This window comes from Apis mellifera, linkage group LG5 (assembly GCF_003254395.2).
Source record: "Apis mellifera strain DH4 linkage group LG5, Amel_HAv3.1, whole genome shotgun sequence".
Taxonomy (NCBI): domain Eukaryota; kingdom Metazoa; phylum Arthropoda; class Insecta; order Hymenoptera; family Apidae; genus Apis; species Apis mellifera.
In genome coordinates this window covers 6635734-6659882 of record NC_037642.1, presented here as the reverse complement: position 1 = coordinate 6659882, position 24149 = coordinate 6635734, and the positions used below count along the sequence as shown (strand labels likewise).

At 28.3% G+C, this 24149-nt stretch overlaps 1 protein-coding gene across 3 annotated transcripts in view; it reads left to right on the top strand.

Moving 5' to 3' along the window:
- LOC409882 (TLD domain-containing protein 2) overlaps window positions 1-19596 on the top strand; it is a 29957-nt gene extending 10361 nt beyond the window's left edge. Inside the window, exons 1-4 of one of the 3 annotated variants that reach the window (XM_016912173.2) lie at window positions 1402-1967; window positions 14722-15003; window positions 15494-15663; window positions 15846-19596. In XM_016912173.2, coding sequence (XP_016767662.1) covers window positions 1902-1967; window positions 14722-15003; window positions 15494-15663; window positions 15846-15981 — 654 coding nt within the window. In that variant the 5' untranslated portion in view covers window positions 1402-1901 and the 3' untranslated portion in view covers window positions 15982-19596. Of the gene's footprint in view, window positions 1-1401; window positions 1968-6018; window positions 6261-14721; window positions 15004-15493; window positions 15664-15845 lie in introns of those variants that run through there. The other 2 variants (XM_016912174.2, XM_016912172.2) reach the window with 2 other exon arrangements.
- Window positions 19597-24149: the final 4553 nt, after the last annotated feature.

Genomic DNA, 24149 nt, shown 5'->3' with positions numbered 1-24149 from the left:
AGAACGAGTATTCTAATAATGTATTTAATAACAAAAGTGCGAAATATCATGGAGCATAAGTAATTTTCCGTGCGATTTATATAAATTTGCAATACACGCAGTCGGCGTGTATATTTTATCAACGCCGTTTAAAAAATGGAATAAACAATATGATTATTGTTTTCTCGTGATTTCATTGCATCGAGACTCGATTAATAATTCAACTTGTGTCAAAGATCACACCTTATGCCTCAAAGTATACACGTTTGACGTAATATTCAAAAATTAACGCTGTCGATAACAATGGATTTATCACATGGTGTATCGAGGCAATACGATTAAGGAGTGGATTATATTTTATTGGATTAAAACACGTGTAAAATTTACGACAAGCAGATTAACTTGTAACATTTGTTACAAATATTGGTAATATGGTTCAATGACTCATCGTATGTAGTTGAGGACACAAAAAAACACACGTGATGTTAAATTACAATGAATATATTCGGTTATGATCTCATTATTTGCTTTATATTATATACGTATTTATATTTCTTTCGATTTCTGGAATGAAAAAAAGCGAATGAGTTGAATCCGTTAATGATTTTATAAAATTTCATTCCTTTAAAATTATTACGTTTTTCAATTGAACATCTTTATTCGAAGGAAAATCAATTTTAAATTTCTAAAAAAAAAATTTTAAAAATTCAAGAATTGACTTCAATTGAAGTACCGTTAGATTGGAAAATATTACGATAATAAACGATAAAATAAAATTGAATGAAGAAATTATCGTATTTCACGAAAGGAATATTTATTATACTGAAGACGAACGTGACAGTATGCACGTTGAACATATAGCGTATACTATTAAAAGATTCATATCTTTAAAAATAATCAGGTTTCTTTAAATATTACAATTATTCCTGAAATTTAATTCCTAAAATTTTTCTTGCTCATATAATTGATTCGATAAAAAATAAATATAATTTTATCATGTATGTATAATTTAAAATTCATTCTATCATTTGGAACAATCTTTTTTGTCATTCCATATGAATTTTTAATAACGATATATAATATCGTTCAAATAACCTTCAATTATAGAATTTTTTAAACAAAAAAAAAAGCTCTTAAATAATCTAAATCTTTTACATAGATAATCATTGAACAACGACGAGATATATTTCACTTACTTTTTGTCCAACAAAAAATAAATATCTTCAAATTAAATAATAAAATATCTTAAAAAATATAAAAATCAAATATATTTTCATTAAAATATAATTGAATGAATAAAACAGCGCGCGCATCGCAGTTAGCACGTGCTGCGCAAACCGGTCTGCGCACTGTTACCGTACCCTCTCCACCACGCCTTTCTCTTAGGGTATTAGACTTACCCCGAAAGCACGATACTACAGTGTTGCTTCAGTCTTCGAGAAGTGAAGCGTGCATTGTACCAAGTGATCGATTTATGAAATCAATCGAAAGTTAATATCTATCTATAAAACAGTAATTATTTCGAAGAAAAAACTTTGGCAAATCGAATCGACGAACCTCAAATTCGAAAGAACTTTTTTTCGACGAAATTTTCTTTTTTGTCTGGAATCAGTAGAGATACATTGTATTATCGTCTTCGATAATACAGCGTTAAAATTCGACGACACGATCGCGCGTATATTTTCAACGTGCTCCGTAACACGGGTTGATCCGTTCGTTTCTAGAAAGGTTCACGCGACGGTGGCCGATCGAACTACAGTGAGACCAGTGTTTAAACGCGAAATACGTAAAAGCAATGTAATGTAAATTATTTTTTTTTCGCGACGAGAAAAATTATAACGGAACATTTTAGTGACAAAGGAAAAAAGACGGAAAAAATTGATATTCGAATTCTACGTCAAAGGCGAAAGAAACTAGTCAAAATGCCGAGACCAAAGTTTCCCAATCCCATCGCTAAGATCTCCAAATTCCTCAAGCAGAAGACGAAGGTAAATAAAAAATTTTTTTTTACTTCTTCTTCTCCTTTTTATGCGTTTTCAGAAATTTTAATTCGTTTTATATTAATTATATACAAAATATAATGACATCATTATCAATATCTAAATAATTCTAATAATCATGAATCGTTAATAGATATGCGTTGTCATAATAATCAGTGTCTGATGTGGTTTTAATTAACTTTTCTTCTTATCTAAAAAAAAAAAAAAATCTCTCTAAGGAAGAAATTTTTCAAATTGAATTTTACAAATATATTTTACACGTAAGAATTATTGCCGGGAAATAAAATTTTTCTGCAAATTCGACCTCTTAATTATTTACAATTATAAAATAAAAGTTTATTCTATAATTGTATGGTAAATCAAAGTTGTGCAACAACTTGATAAAGAATTCGCTTGATATACGCAGTAATTCTTATTTTGCAAAAAAAAAAAAAAAAAGAAAGAAAAAATAACATTGAATTATCGATAGAGCATGTATTCAACTCTGTTGTAAAATGTCTGACAAACATCAAGAATAATTTTCTATTATGAAAGGTCACTATGAATCTTCTTGGCGTTTCCATGAATCCCGTTTCAATTCAACCACACTGTTCCCAACAGTTGACTCTTGACTCACTTTTTCCCCTCGATACGTTGTACATCGTAAATCATCGTCAATGGTTTCTTTCGTGCCACATGCACGAATTCACCCCCGGTTAATTCGAGTAAACAGACCTTCTACCTAGTTCTCTTAGATAGTTTAGAAATAATTCTACGAGTTTATAAATAATATAAATAATCCTGTAATAAAATTGTTCGATCCGTAGGACAAGGATATTCATAAAATTGATGGTTCAAAGATAATTCCATGACCTGTGTATAATTGTTCGATCCGTAGGATAAAGATACTAAAGTAAAATTGATAGTTTAAAGATAATTCTATTACCTGTGCGAAATTGTAGGATAAGGATAAAATTGATCCTTGATTTAGGACGTTATCTTCCTTGACATTTATGACAGTTTACTTAACATAAAACGTATTGTACCGATTTGTTTGCATTATAAGGTTGAGTTAATTTTCATGAATTAAGATTCGTTGTAAAGGAAGATATATAATGATATTGTATTTTTGCGTTTTAGAAATTTTTGAAGTTTAATTCTTGAGAAAGTTTCTTAAGATTTTTATTTATTTTTTTTTTTTTTTTTACAATTATTAACCTCGATGAATTATGGATCCGAACAAAACTTCAATTATGATCAAAGAGATGTTTTAACAAGTTTGTCGGATAATAAAAATGTTGGCAATTAACTGTAAATTTTCTCTGCGAATTTTTAGAACGTTTAGAAAGTTTCTTTGAAAGTTTTAGAACATTGTGCAAATTTTAGACAAGATAAAATAGGGTCAAGGATGGTTCAAAGTGTACAAATGTCCCTGGTAAAATCTGTTGACTTTTATTAAGATAAATTATATATTTATCGCGCTGTTCCATTTATAATATAAATTCATTATTTGTAATCTAATAATTATATTTAAATACGTGATAGATCGGTAAATGCGTTAAATATGTATTTTTCTCACTCTCTTGAACGTTTTAAAACGATATTGACTGTTATAATATTAATCTTAACGATCGTTTACACATCTTTGTGGATTTATTAGTTATTTTTTAAATTACTCGACATGTTATTCCTATCTTCGTTCAGTTTGTTAGAGAAGATTGTTTAAAGAAAAATAAATTTAAATCAACAGCTTACAGCATCAATTGCGACAGGCAATATTCCAACCGGACAAACTTCTTCTTTTTACTCGTCGTTGAAGCGAAACGGAAAAAGAAGAATTAAACACGATAGCTTTTTTCTTTTTTTTTTTCTTTTTTTTTTCTCTTTACGATCGAACAGTATCGCGTAAGAAACTTTCTTTAATTTATTCTCGTCATTTTATCAAGAAATCAAATTTCCCATAAATGCGCAAACATTCGAAAACGCGTAATAAAATTCATCCACGAATCGATGAATGTTGGATCTCGATCCGTGGACAAAAGGAAATATAAAAATAATTAATATAAATAATTAAATTTAATTTTCAATCGTTCAAAGACTTTAACGATTTCCCATAAAAACGACGAGAATTCATCTATCTTTATTTCCAAAATCATTATCAAGTTCAAACAATAGATTCGATCAAAATTTATTTTATATAAATGTGTAATATCGAATCAAAGAATTATCTGTTGACACATAATAATAATAATAATAATAACAATAATAATACGCAATTGCTTATTAATAGAAAAAAAAAAAAAAACCAGTTCTTGATTTATTTACACGTACGATCCTTGGCCGCACCTAATTCCACCTTTCACAGAATCCAGCTTCGTTCGATATATGGAATCGAACTCGAATCCGGTCGATCCCCGGACCCGAAAGTTATGCAATAAACGATACAGCCGCGACCAGTGTGTACACTGTGCGTAGAGGGTGCGGCCTATGCTTCGATCGGGAGGAGGGGATGCTTCCTCTCCGCGAGAAATAAATCTACGCGACGGAAAAATAGGATGAGGGAAATGTAAATAGAGATGGAGAGCAACGTGGAAAAATGATTTATAATATATCGGGAAGATGCGGGGGAATTGAGATTAGAAATGGGATGATTGAAAATGTTATTTAGTTAATAGTTGTAAAAATGAGTGGTGTAAAGTTTGCTTGCCTTGAAAAACGATTTTTCTCGAAATATTTTAGCAATTTTTTGCAATGTTTTAGCAATATTCTTCAAAGCTCTTTGCCACTCCAATGATGTCTATAAATATATTAAAATGTTTGGTATATTTTTAAGAAATATTCCAAAACAATTGTGGAATATTTCTTAAAAATTATATTTTCAATCTTATGGAAGACTTGTTTTTTGTTCGATTCACCCTTTTTCAATATCGATTCATTTTGAGATTTATTAATTTTTCTTTTAAGTAATAATTAATTGAAAAATAATTTATTTTTTCCAATCATCCCTCTCTTATGTTACATGGTATTAAGTTCGTGTGTAAGCAGCTGAATTTTATTCATTCACGCATCAATAACCGGAAACAATGAACCGTGTCGCACGAATTACCGTAACGAATCTCTTCCTGTTTCGGAGGGCAGTAAAGAAAGGAGAAGAGGGGTGGAATACTTTGAAAGGGTCGAGCTCTCGTTCCAGAATTCGAAGAAAAAAAGACCTGGACCTTGCCTCTCTCGGTTCACTGATTGCAGACTGGCCACAATAAATTTTCTCGTTTGACAGGGTTGTTTTCAACGAATATTCTTTACCACTCCAATGTCTTTTACGATGTCTATAAATATATTAAAATGTTTGGTATTCCAAAACAATTGTGGAATATTTCTTAAAAATTATACGGAATGGAACGGTGTTGTTCTTTCGAAAAGCATACGCACGAAACTTTTTAAAGAATTATGCAACAGATATGCTGACAATTCCATATCTTTTTTTTTTTGTCAAATTTATCGCTATTTTCTTATGAGCAAACCGATAATATTTTATATATTCTGATATAAAGCAATCATTAAAAAATACTTCTTGATTATAAGGTAATAAGTAATAATAAGTAATTTGCAATTTTCATTACGGATTATTTTAATTAATTTCCAGAAATAATATTCAAGATTCTACGAAAGATTCTTTTCAATATATCTTATTAATCGAGCCTCGTTCCAACTTTTCCTCAGTCTTCCTCTATCCTCCTTGGCAGAACTTCAACTTCTCGTTCAAACAATTCGAAATCTCGAACAACAAGAGAGAAGCAATAGTGCCATTCCGCCAATAAACCGACCGAAAATTCTTCGAAACCTTCAAATTTTCCATGAATTCGCAAGATCGATCGAAATTAAAAACCACATTCAACGTTAATAAATCAAACGGTGAAAATTATTTTTGGTTTACGCGAAGATGTAAATCACGTTCGAGTGAAAAATCTCCGAGGGAAAAAAAAAAAATAAAAATCTTTTGACGGATCGATAACGAAACGTCGAAAACGGACGTTAAATATAAATTCGGTTGTCGAACATTAGTTACCTTCGAAAAACGGACGGATAATAGTCTCTCTATTCGTGAAACGCTCGTTTCGACATTCATCTGGCACTCGTTCCAACTTCTGGACGCGTTTCAATTTGCGAGAACACTTCTTGGTCTGTTTGTGCACGTGATTAAAATAAAACGGCGGCTCGAAGAGGAAAATTCGCGATTGATCTCGTTTCTCGGGACATTTTCAAAAAAAATTAGGAAAGGATTTAACACTTTCGTTGATTAAGGTGAGTGGATAAAAGAAGTACATGATTGGTTATATAAAAATCTTTATAACCTCAACCTCGAAATTTTTGTCATTTTTGCGACTTTTGAATCTCTTGAAATCTGGACAAAGAATAATTTGTATAAATAACTCATCTCTAATTATACTACGAAACAATTTTTTTTTTTTCTAGCAGAATATATCACGTTGAGAAATTATAACACCATTCACTATTTTTAATTAAAAAATTGTAATGCTGCGAGATAGAAAAAAATATTTAAATATATAGAAAAATTTGTTTTAAATATCATATTCAAAATATATAAAATTTTAATTTTTGGTTTTATTCTTTCGACTGAGATTTTCGATTAAAAAAAAAAATCTGTATAATATTACGCGATGTATATATAAACATCCTCTTTGAACTAAACGAATTTTCTTGCAAAATAATGTATAGTAATTTTTGTGATTAAAGATGAAAAAAAAAAATCGAGAAATAATCGTAAAGATGAATTAATTCATTGTCTTTCATATACCTCGTTTATTATTTTCGCAATTTCTCCATTAAGTATGTAATTGTATATGTAATAATCATAGCGGAACGTTGTTTGGAAAGTTACTATGGGTTCTCTCGCATGTTGAAATAGTAGGCAGCTTCCTGTACCAGTGTATTTTTATAGCTTTCTGCGTGATGCTGTTTTCGAGATCCTCCGAGTTTCGTTACTTGATGAAATATCGAAACGTCGTAATGTTCTATTTTCGAATGGAATGATTGCTAGAATTAAATGTCGGAATTAGTGCAGATGTCGTATCTTGAATGAAAAATGTCTTAATGAATTTTCGAAATGATTAGTCGATAATTATTAAAGCAAAATGAAATGAATGAGATAACACGAATAGAATGAATAATTTTATGTGTAATTAGGAAATGATGTAGATATATAATGTCTACTCTTCTCTTGAAATTATTTTTATAACAATTGCATTAAATTTATTAAGATTAAAATTGTTATAAAAACATTTCTAAAGAAGTTAAATTTCTCATAAATATTCATAATCTAATAATCGACGTTTTTTGTATAATAATTTTATAATAATTCTTCTGTTTATATATATATAATCCTTCATATAAAGATGATAAGATAATTGCATCATTTTTATAAACAAATTTTCATTTTATTTGCATCCATATGCTTTTCAAATTTCTATTTTTCATTAATTTTTTGTTTTAAAAAATATTCATCTCTGTATTTGAAAACTAAATGATTTGAATTAATATTTATAATATATATCTGCTTAAAAAAAAAATACAACAATACAAATAACAAATTACTTCAAATTAATTTGATTATGCTAATACTGTATGCGAAAGGTCGTATTGATTATTTCAAACACGTAGATGAAGTAGTGAGAATGAAATTATGCTTTATTGTTAAATTACATAATTTCGTGCACTTAAAACGTATACGGATGTGTTTAACTCGGTTAAAAGAACCTCATTTGATTAATTTCAATTTGATATTACGTGTAGAATAGTATCATATAATTTAATTCAAATACTTTTAATTTATGCATTTAGATTTAGATTAATCATCAATCTTAATATTAAAATTATTTAATCCTTGGATCTCTTTCAAATCTTTTATATAATTATACATTCAATTACATATCTCGATTCTCTAATAACATTTTTTCTCTCCCTTTTTTCCCCATTGTAACTGTAATCATCGGAGACACCTATAGACTGGTACAACTTTATCCCATTCATTTCAATCAATGCAGACAATCTATGTAAAAAAATGTATAAAATGTAAAAAACGTTCTCACAAAAACGTCGAACGCAAATTTTCAAATCATTATTACTAACTTAGACATTCATTATTCGATTTCAGATGAAAGCAGATTTTACATTCAATCTATATCTTTTAAGGTACTTAAATACTTCTTTGTTTCATTTTATCATTCATTTCCTGATGATACCTACCTGCATCACACATGATATACAAACATGCGTGACGTTATACAAATTAAACGAGAATATTCGTGTTTTTAATTATCTTCATATTTTTAACTAGCGTAACTAATTGCTCTGGCTTATTTTTAAGTCGATACGGACATAATCTTACCTACTTGGAATTATAATTTAATGATCTTTCATAAATTGTTTTGTTGATTTTTTTTTTTTAATTCTGGAATTCCAGAAATTATTTTTATATGTTTATATAAAGTTGTTATTTTTTTGCTATGTTCTTCTTTATCAAATATAAAATTTTTATATTTTATTTTTCCAAATTTTTAAATTCACATCTCACTATTGGAATAAAAATTTTTCATTGTAATTCTCAAAATTCCACATTTATCTATTAAATGAAATCTGTATATAAAAATTACAAAAGAGTTTTCCATATTTTGTATATTTCTTTTTTGATTCACATTAATCTCTTCTTCAATTATATTGAATTAATCAATTATCATTAAAGTATAAATTACTCAATTATTAAATATATCAATCACTCAAATTACTCAATTGAATACTCAATAATAAAACGAAGAAAAAAACAGGACCTTCAGAGACAACAAATGAAAAAATCAATTTATAAGCATCTCATCATCGTCAGCGAAGCTGCATTGAAGGACAATTGGGAATAATACTTTCGAGGACAGAACGAGTCCCTCGAGAGATACACCCACCGAGATTCGCGTGTACTTGACATTAAACAAGAGAGACGAAAGTCGTCGAATGATTTTTTCCAAGTTCGATGGCCATTTCAAGTGAGAGAGATCCATTCCAATGTCCCTTTCGAGTCTCAGTACCAAACGATTCATCGAATCGCTCGGATTCTTGACTTTTTAACAACCTTCTTGTATTTTTCGAATGTTTTTTTCGGTCAAATTTTCTTTTATAAATCATCTAGAATTAATCAAAACATATATTCCGTAAAATATTCCGCTTCTTTGACAGGTGATTAGATCGAATTAGATTAGGTTATGTTTTAGGTTAGAATTTTTCTTTAAAGATAAACAGTGATCTGTTTAAGGGATAAAGTGAAGTGTAAAACATTCTTGTTGTTTTTGAAATTAATATGTGTGATATTTTTAAAATATAATTAATGAAATTTAACAAAAAAAAAAAAAAAAAAAACAAAAAAAAATTAAGCTTAAGTCAGTTATAATTAATAAAATAAGCATATATCAAAAAATGACGATAAAGATTAGATTAATTTGAAAAGAAAGAATTAAATCATTGTTCATCGATCTTCGATAATTTAAGGAAATCCAGAAAAATCCAGGAAATCCATTATGATTCTTAATTACGTGTTCCAACATTCCTCGAGGATGCTGTCGGTGAGAAGCAACAAAATCCATTATATTATCAAAATTCAAAATATTTCTTTTATTTTCTCATTTATCATTTAATAAATGTACAATTAACGAAAACGATGAAATTTGCTTTATAAACTTGCCGGCAAGTGAATCGAATTGATAATGAATTACAGATTACATAAAACATATTTATATGCGCGTAAATCATATGTGCTTATATAATATAATACAATGACGTTACCTCAACTTAATAAAATGCATGGATCCAAGATTTATACACAAAAAATGTTTTAATGATATAAAATAAATATTGCACAAAAGTAAGAATAAGAATTCAACAAGAGAAGCCATCTTCGTTTCAATCGAACTGCGTAGGCGAGATGGCGCTATTGCATATTCAAAGAACGAGAAAAATGAAGAAACAGACGTAGAATAAAGATTTCGTACATTGTTTGTGTGAAACTTCGAGGTTGAGTGTGCATCTGGAAAAATTCATGAAAAAAAATCGTAAATCGAGATAACTACGTCCTTCCTCGCTGGAAACTATAAAGAAAATTGTTTTAAGAATGCATCACTTGAAGTTAAAAATATAATACGTCGTTGAATTTTTAATTGATAGAAAATCTTAGGTTATAATAAATGAAATTTTCGTTCGAATATTCTTCAAGAAGATTTCTTTATTCAAATTTTATAAAGAAAAGTATATGCTTCTTATATATAGTTTATATAAGACTGTTGATTTATTATTATTTTTCATTTGTTAAAATAATAGTGGCTAAAAGGCGGATCGCTTAAAAGGATATATTCATTGATATTTTTAACACTAAAAATTGTTTTCGAATTCGAAAGGAAGATATAAAAAAATATAAATTTCTTCTATATTTTAACAAATTATGAAACTATTTTTTTGCACCAAAATTTGCATTGCAAATAGATACTGTCCTCAACTTATTAAAATCGATGCAAAGTGAAAACGTTTCAAAATATATATATATATATATATATATAAGCTTTGGAGAAGAATCGTTATAAATCATGAAATTTTATTTTCAAAATTCCAGTCGAAACGCGTGATAACAGAGAAATATGATTATTCCATAAAATGGTAAGAAACAACGACTATAATCTTATATAGACGTCATTTTGAATATTTTTTTCGGCTTACATCTCGATTCCTGGCCACGACCTCGGTTATCATGTGTCGAGGTGACGCATGTGGATATGGTATAGAAATCTTGTTATGCCATCGATTGGACGATGATTAGATAAACGATAAGATCTTGCGCAGGAAAATCTGAATTTTAAATCAAAGTAGAAGATATATCGTTATTGATTAATGAAGTATAATTAACGTTCAACACTTGTATCATGGTGTAAGAAGAAAAATTTTATCTCTTTTTTTCTTTCTCTGTTTGTTTTCTTGTTTGTTATTTATGAATTGTGTTTTTCAAATCATTAAATCTATTTTTATTCTTTCAATTATTTCTGCATAATATTTGTTTCTGTTTCGTCAATCCAAAAAAATCAAATTTATGGATTAGATGATACAATGTCATAATAGGTCTTTTAAACTTTATCAATGTATATGACGTTTTCTGATTTTTCCGTAGGTCAATCGTTCATAACTGTTCTTTGATTCTCATACGCTTGTTTCTAGACTAACTGGTTTTTGCGGTGTACGTATAAACGTAAGACCTCGACCCATTCGCGTGCCATTTTACCAATTATCTTCTAATTGTTAACGAAAACGCCAAATAAAAAGTTTATTAAGTAATTAATTCCAAGAATATCAAAATCGATAAATTCAAGTTACAAAAAGTATCGACAATAATCATGATTGTTGATAAATAAATCACGCATCGCATTAGTGACATTATTAAGAATTATCTTCATAAAAAATATTCATAAAAAAAAAAGTCAGAGGTGATTTATAAATCAAATTGAATACATAATTACCTCATGCAGAAATATAACATAAAGTTGTTTGTTTATAAGAAAATATAATCGTCTTCTAAATGAACCGTCATTCTTTCAGATATAAGTCTTCAATCTTCTCGAGATTAGGCATCAATTTTTTCATTAATGCAGAGATAATTTGCAGTGTCATGAGGTTACTTGCTTGATAATATTATCTATGCGTAATGCTCGAATGCATCGAGATGTTGATATTCTCGAATAACATTATTGAATGCATCATTCTGTTATCTTCCAATTTATATGTTGTTGTATGTGAAAAATCAATTTTATAAACAAGTACTTTTTAAGTTGTTTCGTTTCTTTTATGAAATACCAAATATATTTGTTATTTCAAAAAAAGAATGGATTAGATTATTCTCATAAAATGCTCTCTTAAAAAAATTAATGGTGAATAAATTTAATAAAAAATGAGAAATAAATTCACGAATAAAAAAGAATGTAAATAAATATATGAAACTATTTTATCCAGTAAAGTTAACGACTGATATAAATTTACAATTCTGTATTCCACTTTATCTACTATTTCAAAGAAAAATAATTCTTTATGAATTATATTTTTATTATTACGAGTTACATTCAAAAAAAAAAAAAAAATAAATCCACATAATCATTGAATAAATTTATGTACAATTCTATGTTCCAGTTTATGATTTCAAGAAAAATAAGAATAATACATGAAATATGTATTAAAAAATAAATAAAATTCACAGAACCACAATCATTCAAATAAATATAACTACTTCTATTTAATGCAACTTTCATTTTATGATCCATTTAATGAAAAAATATAAAAGGAATAAACACTTTCTCTGTGTTAGATTGCAATGACGAGTTATTCGTGTCAAAAGGAAGAAATCAATGATATAAAATAAGAACTGAATTCAGAAAGTATCATTTCCAAGGCCTGTTGCCAATTGTATCCTGTAACAACAAACTTCATAATTCTGTGGTTAAATCAATCAATGCAATACATGCGCCTTGCTGCGTTTTCCCATGTTTCAGTTCATTCGAATATGTTTTTCTCGAGACTTGTTTCTTGATGGATGACGAGAAATGTGTTAATTGCCACGGCCTCGCTTCAATTGATGCGTATCGCATAAAAAACAGGGTTAACTACGACTTGTTTGGTACCGGAAAGTACTCCGTTACGTCTTTTTTAGTGAAAGGCGCGGGTAGTAAGATATATAAGATATATCGTACCGTATTCTTGTCAATGTAATCAATACTGACTGAATCATCGATGAAATTGTTTCTTGTTTCCAATATCAAAGATATTAATTCTTGGATAATTGTATAATTATTTGAATTCTATTGAGAATTGTAAGGAAGTCTTTGCATTTATATTTTTTAATATTTCTTTACTTGTTTCCAAATTGAATTTTTCATTGCTCGTTAAAATTTTGAATTCTTAATTTTTGGAAGTTTTTATTTCTTGAATTCTCTGGTGAATTCTTCGATTATTAAATCTTTGAATATTTCTACAACATTTCTTAATCTCTTAAATATAAAACTTCTTTCCTATATATTAAATAGAAACTTTGAATATTAATATCTTTTATTTTATACCAATTTGTTATAAAATTAAAGAACAACATATTTTTACATTATTTCTTAAGGGAGAATTCTGTGAAAACTTTCGATAGGAAAATACCCAAAAACGTTTCCTTCGAGAACAGCTTGCGTATGAAATATTCTGCCTTGTCAACGAATAAGTTATGTAAATTTCGTAATATTAATGGATGAGATGCAAAGCTTTAACAAAGCAACAGGGCGTCAATGTTGGCGTAATCCTGTAAGAGACGATCGCGTGAAATTGTTATCATTCAAGGCAGGTGCGCAAATATGATTCATGTTCGTATTTGGATCGTTGAGTAGAATAACATAACATCACATATATAATATACTATAATCTTTTTTTTTTATTAACAATTTATAAATTTTTTCATGTTCAAAGATTTGCCAATTTTTTACATGTCTAATAAGTCTTATCTATATCTTTTTCTTTAGACTTGAAAAAGTGAAGTTTTTTTTTTCTAATTTAAATTTTCTTTATCAAACCCGGATTTGTACTAATTCTTTTAAACTTGTGTAAAAATAGAATATTCTTCATTTTAATCCTCTGGAAAAATTGAAAAAAATCATTGTCAAATTTCTTTATAATCTCATAAATCTCGTGAATTTTTATAAAATTAAAAAAAATATATATTATTCTCTTTTATAATTATGAATAAAAGAATCATTATTTTTTTCAAACATTGATTTGATGTATTTCATGAAGAATATTTGCGAGGATGATACTTGCATAATTGTTTGCTGAGTTTATTGGAAGGAAAGGTCAAGGCAGAATGAACGCAGTTAATGAACATAGCGTTGATATATAAGAAGTGTGGAAGAAGGAATTCTTCCTCTTTATAAATATTCATAGTTATATACACATACCTATCTTTAATATCTTTTCTTCGTCACAGAACACATCAACTGACATTACAAAACAACAATTACAACATGTCACACTTGTGAATGCGTAGTGATGTGTCTTAGTTTGTATTAGAATTTAGAATTTAGGCTTAGAAACCAATGGGACCTATTCCTATAGTTGTGATCAAGTAATTTCTTTTCCATTCGTTATGTTGTAAAATCCCCATCGCTGAGTACATCGTTAATCATAATTAATCACAAATTGCATTGCAAGAGATAAGATCTTTGTTCCTCTGATCTCATGGATTTCATAATTGCAACTAAACACCTGCAAACGAATGCTAATATGTATAATACATAGTTATCTGTTGATTTAACAATAATGTCATTTAAAATGTTAAAAGTTTCGATTAGACGTGACAATTTTTTCAAGTGATATTGAAATCTTGAAATGACTTTTTTTTTCTTTTTATAAAAGTATCAGAGTCTTTTAATCTAATCTAGCTTGGTTAATAATTACTTGTATGTACATTTGTAACATAATATATGAAGAAAATTCGATAATAATGCGGAGAGAATTTTAAAGAATTAACATTATCGAAAATTCTTCTGGAAAAATTTTCTATTAAATACAATAAAATGTACTAAAACGATGAATTTAGCGATCGACTTTAACCTCTCGTAGATCCTATTTTTTCCAAAAGACACTTCCTGAAATCAAATCAAATCTCCAATTTATTAAAATTTGAATTCTATATTCGTAGGTATTGTCTATGAGCGAGGAGCTCAGACGAGCTTTGTACACAAACAGTGCAGTCTCCATAGACAATGATGTCATCGTTCCTGATCTGGTGGGAGTCACTGAGATTTTAAGTGACGAGCACAGGGAACAATTGTGCCGACATTTACCTGCCAGAGCGGAAGGCTACCTGTGGACGCTTGTCTTTAGCACAAGTCAGCATGGATTCAGTTTAAACAGTATGTACAGGAAGATGGCTAAAATAGAAAGTCCCATCCTCTTGGTAATCGAGGATACCGAAGGCAATGTAAGTTCTAAAATTACTTGGAATTTTTTATTTTAATTCTTGGATTAGTCCAAGAGATCCTTCTTTTACCTGTAATAAATGATCTGACAGTAATGCTTCATTAATTCATCGATGAAATTTTACTTTATTAAACTTGAAATCTTAGTTAACTATCTTGAAATTATTAAATTTATATTCCCATATTCCATTAAATTGGTTAATATAATCCATCTTTGTCGAAATGTAATATAGTTGTAAATATAGTTGACCACAACATTTATTATATAGAAATAAAAAGAAGAATCTGTACAAAAGAGATACAAGTTTTAATTTAATGACTTCTTATAGAACCAATATATATATATAAATGTAAACTCTGGATCTTACCTTATGTCATTTCTAGTATCTTCTTTTCATCTCTATATAATCTTGCAATGCTAGAGGCAAATGATTCATTATTAGTTGTAACTGGAATAATGAATCACATCTGTTCATTGTTACATCATTACAGGTATTTGGTGCATTGACTTCATGCTCATTGCATGTGAGCGATCATTTTTATGGAACCGGTGAATCCCTTCTTTTCAAGTTCACGCCCAGGTTCCAGGCATTCCATTGGACTGGAGATAATCTCTATTTCATCAAGGGCAACAACGAAAGTCTCGCCATCGGTGCTGGGGAGTAAGTAGAATTTTTTCAATCCCTTGATTTGAAGATCTTATATATAGAAATGTCTTTATTATAAAAATGTGTGGAATTTATGAAGGAAATACATATTACTTTTAATTATTCAATAATATTTTAACAAGATTTTATAAGAATAAAAATTAGAATTGTATTTGTAATTGGCAATTGTTTTCTAGTGGCAAATTTGGATTGTGGCTGGATGGAGATCTTTATCAAGGCAGGACACAATCGTGTAGCACATATGGAAATGAACCATTGGCGCCCCGAGAAGATTTCGTGGTGAAAACCCTGGAATGTTGGGCATTCATATAGGACACAGCCCTGTATTCATTGCCTGCGATTTCACCCTCGCCACAGCCTAATATGACTTGAATCCCGAATCTCGCGTGGAGGTTGATCGTTATCGGAGAAATATCAAAACATATGGAGGATAATTATTAAATATTTCCGAGAGACATTTTACCAGAGGAGATTAAAAATCGATTAACGGGATTACCGGTTAGCTCGATTACCGTCGATAGATTTTTAAACAGAGATCCTAGACGTATTTTGTTAAAAGTTAATAGAAAATCATTGAGTGAGAGAGAGAGAGAAAAAAAAAGATAACGGAATTGATGTGATTTTTTATAGAAAGGTAATACAAAAGTTGATAAAAGAGAAAAGATAGATAGAGGGAGAGTAGTAAGAAATGATGATAGAAAATGATGGAGGAAAACTGAAGGAGGTTAGGTCCTAACAAGTTAGGTCTGCTAAAAACTTTAAACTAAGGACTGCAAATGACTATAACCGATCAATTCGTTTAATCGTTTGTTTTTCATTTTGTTTTAAGTTGCGTATTTATTTTTTTTTATATATATATAAAATATTCACGCATATATATGTTTCGTTTCGAAAGAGTCGTCGTTATTTTAATTAATAATTTTTTGATTTCACGTAATTTCGCGTGCCGTTTTTTGAGTAAAAGATCGAAGGATCGACCACGATGACAAATTTCTTACGTATAATGATAATGGGTTAAAAATAATAATAATAATAATAATGATAATAATGATTATTATTATGATCGTGGTATTGCCTTCGAACTAGTCGCGAGTATAATAATAATAATAATAATAATAATAATAATAATAATAATAATAATAATAATAATAATAATAATATTAATAATAGTAAATAATGGATCATTTTTAGAGATTATGCAATCGTTCATTTGTTCCGATGATTGATGATAATGAGTAAAAGAGAGAATGAAATGAAAGAGTGAATGGTAATCGAGATTGAAAAATAAATAATATCTCCACGGTGGGGAGAATCAATAATAATGCGAGAAAGACGAAAGAAAATCATGAATCGAATGATGATAATGATAATGTTGATGATATAATACTATGATACAAACACAACACTATAAGAATGCTAACCTAACCGTATTTGTTGATGTGTAGTTATTGTAGATAGATAAATGTAAATATATATATTACGATAAATCGTTTAAGGTATATAAAAAAAAAAAAAAAAAGAAAAAAAAAAGAAAAAAAATTAATTTTAATGAAGGAAGAAAATACAGTATATGATGATACCACGCTAATGAAGAGAAACACACACACTGTTGCAGAAGACACTCTGTGTAGTTTGTCTCACTGTATATCCCGAAAGACACACACACTGACTATCTATAATATATATATATGTACACGAAACACGTACTCTCTGTGTACACACGATTCGAAAATATTTGATCATCAATCGAATCGATACAATGATACTCTGAATGTAAAACGATCCTAGAGAATCTGAGGGCAAAAGTAGCTTTAGAAGAAGATAAACAGTTCGTACTGATCTTATATCTCGCGTTTAACAATATTACAGTGATAAAGATCGTAAAAGAGATTAAAAGCATGGTACCGATTATATTATTGATACACGAAGAAAAGCGAACAGATATAGAAAAAAAATGCGAATAGAAGAGCAGCGCGTTCGCTTCTTGTGTCTCAAGTGACCACAACGAACACACGCCTGTGCCTCGCTTCGCTCTCTTTCTCTCCCTCTGCTATAGAGCACACATATTTACACATAATACTTCAGTTTTTCTCTGATGAAGAAGTAAAGTATCAGAGCCGAAGAAAAGAAAGCATGTTGTTGTGATGATGCTCTTGTGTTTTTTTTTTCTTTCATAAGAGTTTCGCGCAAAACTCAGACAATAAAAAAGAGTCTCATCATGGTATTTTTTCTTTTTCTTTTTTTCTTTTCTTTTCTTTTCTTTTTTTTTTGTTACATATAATAACTTTCTCTTTCAAGAAATGAATCAGAATACATACCATTTCATAGCATTTGCAGATAGGTGTATTGAGAAGATGGTATGTAATTTGTGTTTCATTGAAAGAAGAGAAAGAATTTTGCAAGATATTTGTATCATAAGTTTTCTATATTGCTCGGCTCTGAATATTAATAAATTGATATCAATCATACACAACCACACACGACCAGAAAAAAATTATCTGAGCTTATAGTCTCTTACTATGTGAATTAATTAGGATCAATAGACTGTCGCGAGAGACTCCACCGTTTCTATCGCTTTTTAAATATGAATTTCCGTTTATCATTGAAAAAAAATCATAGGAAAAGAATGATAGATATTAAGTATTATTTAACTATATAAAAGGAAAACACACCTTTTTAAGAACATTAGACATCGGATATAGATTTTAATCGATATTATTATGTAAATTGATTTGTTTCAAGAAATCAGATTGAAAAATTAGGTTTGAAAGCAAGTTTATTTTGTACTATGAAAAGGATTTTCTAATACCTTCACAACGAGACATCGAGAAAAAATAAAAAAAAATTGAAGCATTTTATACTGTAGTGAGACACACGATTACTTCCATCTTATTAAAAACAATTTCCTAACTCTCGTGATGTTTCTACGATTTTCGATCTTCCATAGAATGCTGCTTTTTTAAAAAACTTAATCATTATAGATATTTCTATGATGAAATTAATCGAATATAAATAACCATTCATTGATTTTATTTCATTCGAGAGAAAATTTAAGAAAAGCAACATAATACGATATAATGGAAACTATTGTTTCTACTATATTCAATGGCACATCGGATAAGATTCGAATAAATGCAAATAAAAATGGGAGAGAAACGAAAATCGTAAATCTAAACGAGTACATGTCCGTGCACTGGTTATAAAACGCACTTTAAAAAAAACAAAAAACTAACAAGTAAAATCGTCGTTTAAAACAGAGTAAATTTCATTGAATAAGCTTTTAATCAAAGAAAATAAGAAAATTTATTTAAAAAAAAGAAAAACCGGGGAAAATGCAGCTATGAAGAGAGCACAAAAATATATATATATATATTCAAATTGTGTAGCTATCCTACAAGCTTCATTAGAAATAGTTTTCAAGTACATTGTACACCGTCTTTTATATGTTTAGACATATAAAAGTTTTAATGTCTATAAGAACAAAAATACGTACTCTATAGACATACTTGTGATACTAACGAATTAAAAAAAGAAGAAGAAAGAAAAAAACAATAAAATAAAGTTCGCTTCAAATATATTATTTAGGGCAATTGTTTCTTTCGTGGCAGAGAAAAAAAAATTATAAGAATTAAAGACGTGCGATTTTCAAATAGAATTCTGATAATAATAATGTGTAATATATGTAAATCAGTCAGGACAATACAAACTATGTAGAATGTGAGAGCATTCTAACAACGATAAAGAGAGGAAAGAAAAAAAAAAAATGGAAAGAGATGCGAAGTAAATTTTGTATATGGCAAATTTTTCTCTTTCTTTTCTGTTCTGAAACGACTCACGATCCTCGCCTTTAAATACCGAAGATCATGGTATAAGTGTAATATTGTAATATGAAATAAAAAAAGATGATGTGTGTCTATGTAAAAATAATTTTTTTTGTTTTCTCTTTTGTTCACTTTGTTCCTTATGTTTAATTTTTTATCGTTGACATTTTATTATGATGATTTGTTATCAGATAAATCATATGAAGAATGATTATTTATTTTTTTGAGTTCTATAATTTATTTTTCTTATTATAATTTTATATTTTTGCAAAATTGTTAAAAGCAATATATAAAATATAAACTGAACTTTCAATTGTCTTATTTAAAGAGTATTTTTTCAAATTATTTCTCAAAATAATGATATTTATTTAATCGTTTAAAAAAATACTCAAAATTATTATTAAAAATTATTAGAAGGTTAAATTAAAAATAAAAAAGTGAAGAACTGCCCGGAAGAATTCTTGTTCTTATGACGAAACGAATTTTATCAAATATTCTTTGCACAGTATCGTCGTCTAAATCCAGAATATATATATGCTACTGCCTCCACTAAAAAAAACTGTAGATTAAGCGTACCATATGTGAAATCAAGAGATCCTAACCTTTGAATGATGTTTCAATTTTCTTGATTAGTTACAATACACGTGAATTCAAACATTATCTTGAAGAAAAAAATAAATTGATATTATAAATTAAAATCTGATTAAACAAGATCGATGACAGTTTACGTATATTTAAAAATCTTTCACTGTCAGATTTTCTTCAAAGGGTCAATTTTTTTTCTCCAATTTTGAACTCCAATTATTTTTTTTCGTGATAATAAATTTTCATGATAAAAAATAAAAATTCATTGAGCAGATTTATGCTAGAAAATCAATTATTTAATTATTATAAATATTAATAAATTAAATTATTATACATAATATATAAGTATCATATATAAGTAAATATTAATGTCGAAAAATTTAAGCAATAATTTGTCAATAATTTACATATTCTGACAGTGGAAAAGAATCTCAAAGGAATCAATAGTTCGAAAAAAAAAAATCGATATCTTCGAAATTATTCATTTATCATTAACATACATTGGAATACGAAATTTAATAGTTGATTATATTATCTATAGAAAAAAACAATTAGATAAGCTTTTTGCGTTCGTGTATGTATGAGATATATTATGTAGCGGAAGTAGAGAGAGAAAGAGCAAAAAAATTATCTCTATTATAACCAGAAGAACGAAGAAGAAAAAAGAAATAGAAGCTCGCACGAAAAATCATAATAATATAATAATCACAAAAAATACACACACACATATATATATATAAAATTGTAGTTAATTAGTTATTTGGACGTTAGCGAATTAAACGAAAGAGAAACAACAACAACAACAACAATTTTAAAAAACAAACAAACGAAGAATGATGCAAAGTAAATACAATGGATGGTGAAGGCAATAAGTTTTGCTAGAAACAAAGACAAACTTTTCTGGTATACACATTGTCAATTAGATTCAGACTGACCGCAGGGATTGAACACGTATTAACAAAATGAAAAAGAATAAAAAAAAAAAAAATTATGAAACAACAACAATTCGATGTTCTTCAATGTTTATCTAGATATTGTTGTCGTCATTTGTTGATAATATCATCACCTAAAGCAATTCTACGCCTCAAAAAAACGTAGCGTGAAGAAACTCTTATTGAAAGAAAAAGAAGAAAAAAAGAAAATGTAAAGAGAAAAAATTAACAGGAAAAGCTTAAAAGATTCGAAAGAATCGAAGATCGTTTTAAAATTATTTGGAAAATAAGAATTGATACGTAATATTGAATTGTTCGATTTTGAATTCGTACTAATAAGTAGTATAAATTAAAAATTGTGTCGATTATTAAAAAAGAATCGAAACTTCACGCTATGTCCTTGAACCATAGTCTGTTTTACACGTAGATAGCAACCAGAAACGGAAATTTATTTAAGAACAAACAGAAAAATTGTTGCTCTTATCTTGTGTATAAATTATAAAAAGTTTATTTTCAAATTTTTTTTCAATTAATTAACTATTCATGGAATTCTGTATAATTTATAGTCATATTAAAAATGGATATATTTCTCATTTTCAAAAGTTAATTAAATTAAAATCGCTAATTTCTTGATATTTCTAATAAATATATTTTGTGTCTATATATTTGTATAAATACAAGTATGCTCAAAAAAGGCAGATATAAGGTAAATGTAAAACATTAACCTATATTAATTTAACACGGGTTTACTTATTTGTCTAGTCTATCTTATCTTTAATTAAAGATTAAATAGATTATTAAATACAAGGTATTATTTTATATTTATTTCGTCATGATACATTTTTATATAATACTTTGTTATAAAAATTATCACAATTTATAAAAAAAAAGAAAAGAAAGAAAAAATATAATTTTTTCTAAATCGATTTCAAACGAGAAAACCACGAGTTAATATATAAATTATGCTGCATTCCATTGTAATGATTATTTCTAAGTTTCGTAATTCCTTAATTAATTTTCTGTTCAAACTACTTGAAAGTATCATTATTATATATACATCATATATCTCTTTTTTCCTAATATTTCTTATATATTTTCAATTTCTTCCTTTCGATATATTTTCATGAAATTAAAATCGGAAAATCCAAAAAAAAAAAAAAAAATTCATATTGAACAGTAATTCTTACCACGTGTCTCACTCGCAAACACGATATACGTATAAGACTCGAATTTTCTTTATGCAAAATATATTCTAAAAACATTTTTACACTGATGCGCTTCGTTCACGTTCGAAGAGCTATTCACATTTTCGATTTCTCTCGAGAAAAGCGTTTCTTTCGTCGAAATCGATCGAAGATACATCACGATTCCAATTATCAGATCATTTTGCATACCTAATTATCAACCTAATTGACATAAAAAATGAAAATCAGCATCATTTCAAACACTTTGAAACATCGACCGACACTATTGTTCTTTGATCATTGAATTTTTGCATCGAGAGGCCCAAGAGAATCAGCCGCGTTAGAGTAAATCACACGATCGAACTCGATTATCAAAAAAAAAAGGGAGAAAAAAAATAAAAATTGTATATTATCTGTCTTTGATAGTGAAGAATATTAAAAAAAAAAAAAACTCGGGAGAAAATATCAAACGGAAAAAAACATATCGAATTCAAAAGATATTTTAAAACAGTTTTGATTCTTTTTATTCGAGAAAAGAAAAATCGATCGAGCAAAGAAATGAATAATCCAAATGATATAGGGAAGATGATGGCCCTCTCGAAATACACACAACTCTCTGGACCAATAAATTTTACACTAACTTACTAATGTATTATCGCCTAAAATCGTCACTTTGTCACGAAAGTTTCTCCCCGCGTCTGGATCCATTCGAGACACTATTCAAACAATCATTTCTCATGAGGTTCTCACGAGCAATTAAAATTAACCGCTAAAGAATCCATGAACACTATGTGTCTATCGTAATCGTATATACTTAGTCAACTGTATATCACATATGAGGGATTGATATTATTGAAAAATGTAACGAGAAAAAGATGAAGAGGGAACACGTCTGCGTGTCCTTTTTAATTTTTTGAAAAATAAATCTTAAAGTTAGCAAAATAACCCAAAACTTGATAAATGTATTATTAAAGAGAGTCGACAAATTATTCTTTCTATTTCAGTTTTCCCATTTGAAAAAAATATATATCGCTTTAAGGAATTTTTCTGTATCAAATAACAATTAATCGTAAAGATAACAATTATTACTAAACATTGTCATAATATTTTTATATATAACTGTTAATAATTATTTCATTAAAGAGACGTTCCGTTTTATGAAAATAATGGCAAACGTGTCCCCTTTGTTTTGAAAATACCATTGTGTATAAAAACAAAAAACGGTGAAGTAAGACGAATGTTCGTGTGTATGCATGTATATAACGTATATATATATACAATACACAGATAGAAAGCGTATGTGTGTATATACTATTACATACGTGTACATTGCGTATATATATATATTAACATATAAAAATATAAAAGTTTAGCGTCGCAGCGTGCATACTCTACAAACAAACAGAAAAACTTGTAACGCGAACGAGGCCACTATACATATATACATATATATACAGATATATATACATATATACATATATAAATATAAATATAAATAAGCATAAGAATAACAATTAATTGTAACCTTGTAAAGCTGTGAGTAACAAACAAAAAAGAAAAAAAAAAAAAAAGAATTACGACTGTAATGATGACACCAGAGTTACTAAAAATCGAGATAAGATATACATACCGGAAAGATAGAGAGAGGGATTTATTTTTTTGTCAAGAGAATTCCCCCCCTCCCCCGCCCCCGCCCCCCTCCATACGATGCGGATTAAAAAAAAAAAGAGAGAGAGATACAATAAAAGAATAATATTTTGCGAATTGAACAAAGAACGATGCAAGTACTCTGTTGCATGTCTCGTGCGTTATATATATATATATATATATATATATATATATATATATGTAATATCGACGTCAAATAGTCAATCTTGTTCCGTTTGCAAAGAAGCCGCGGATCAACTTTGGATGCGTGTGCGCGTACGTATGCTTTGTGAATTGTGATATATGCGCCG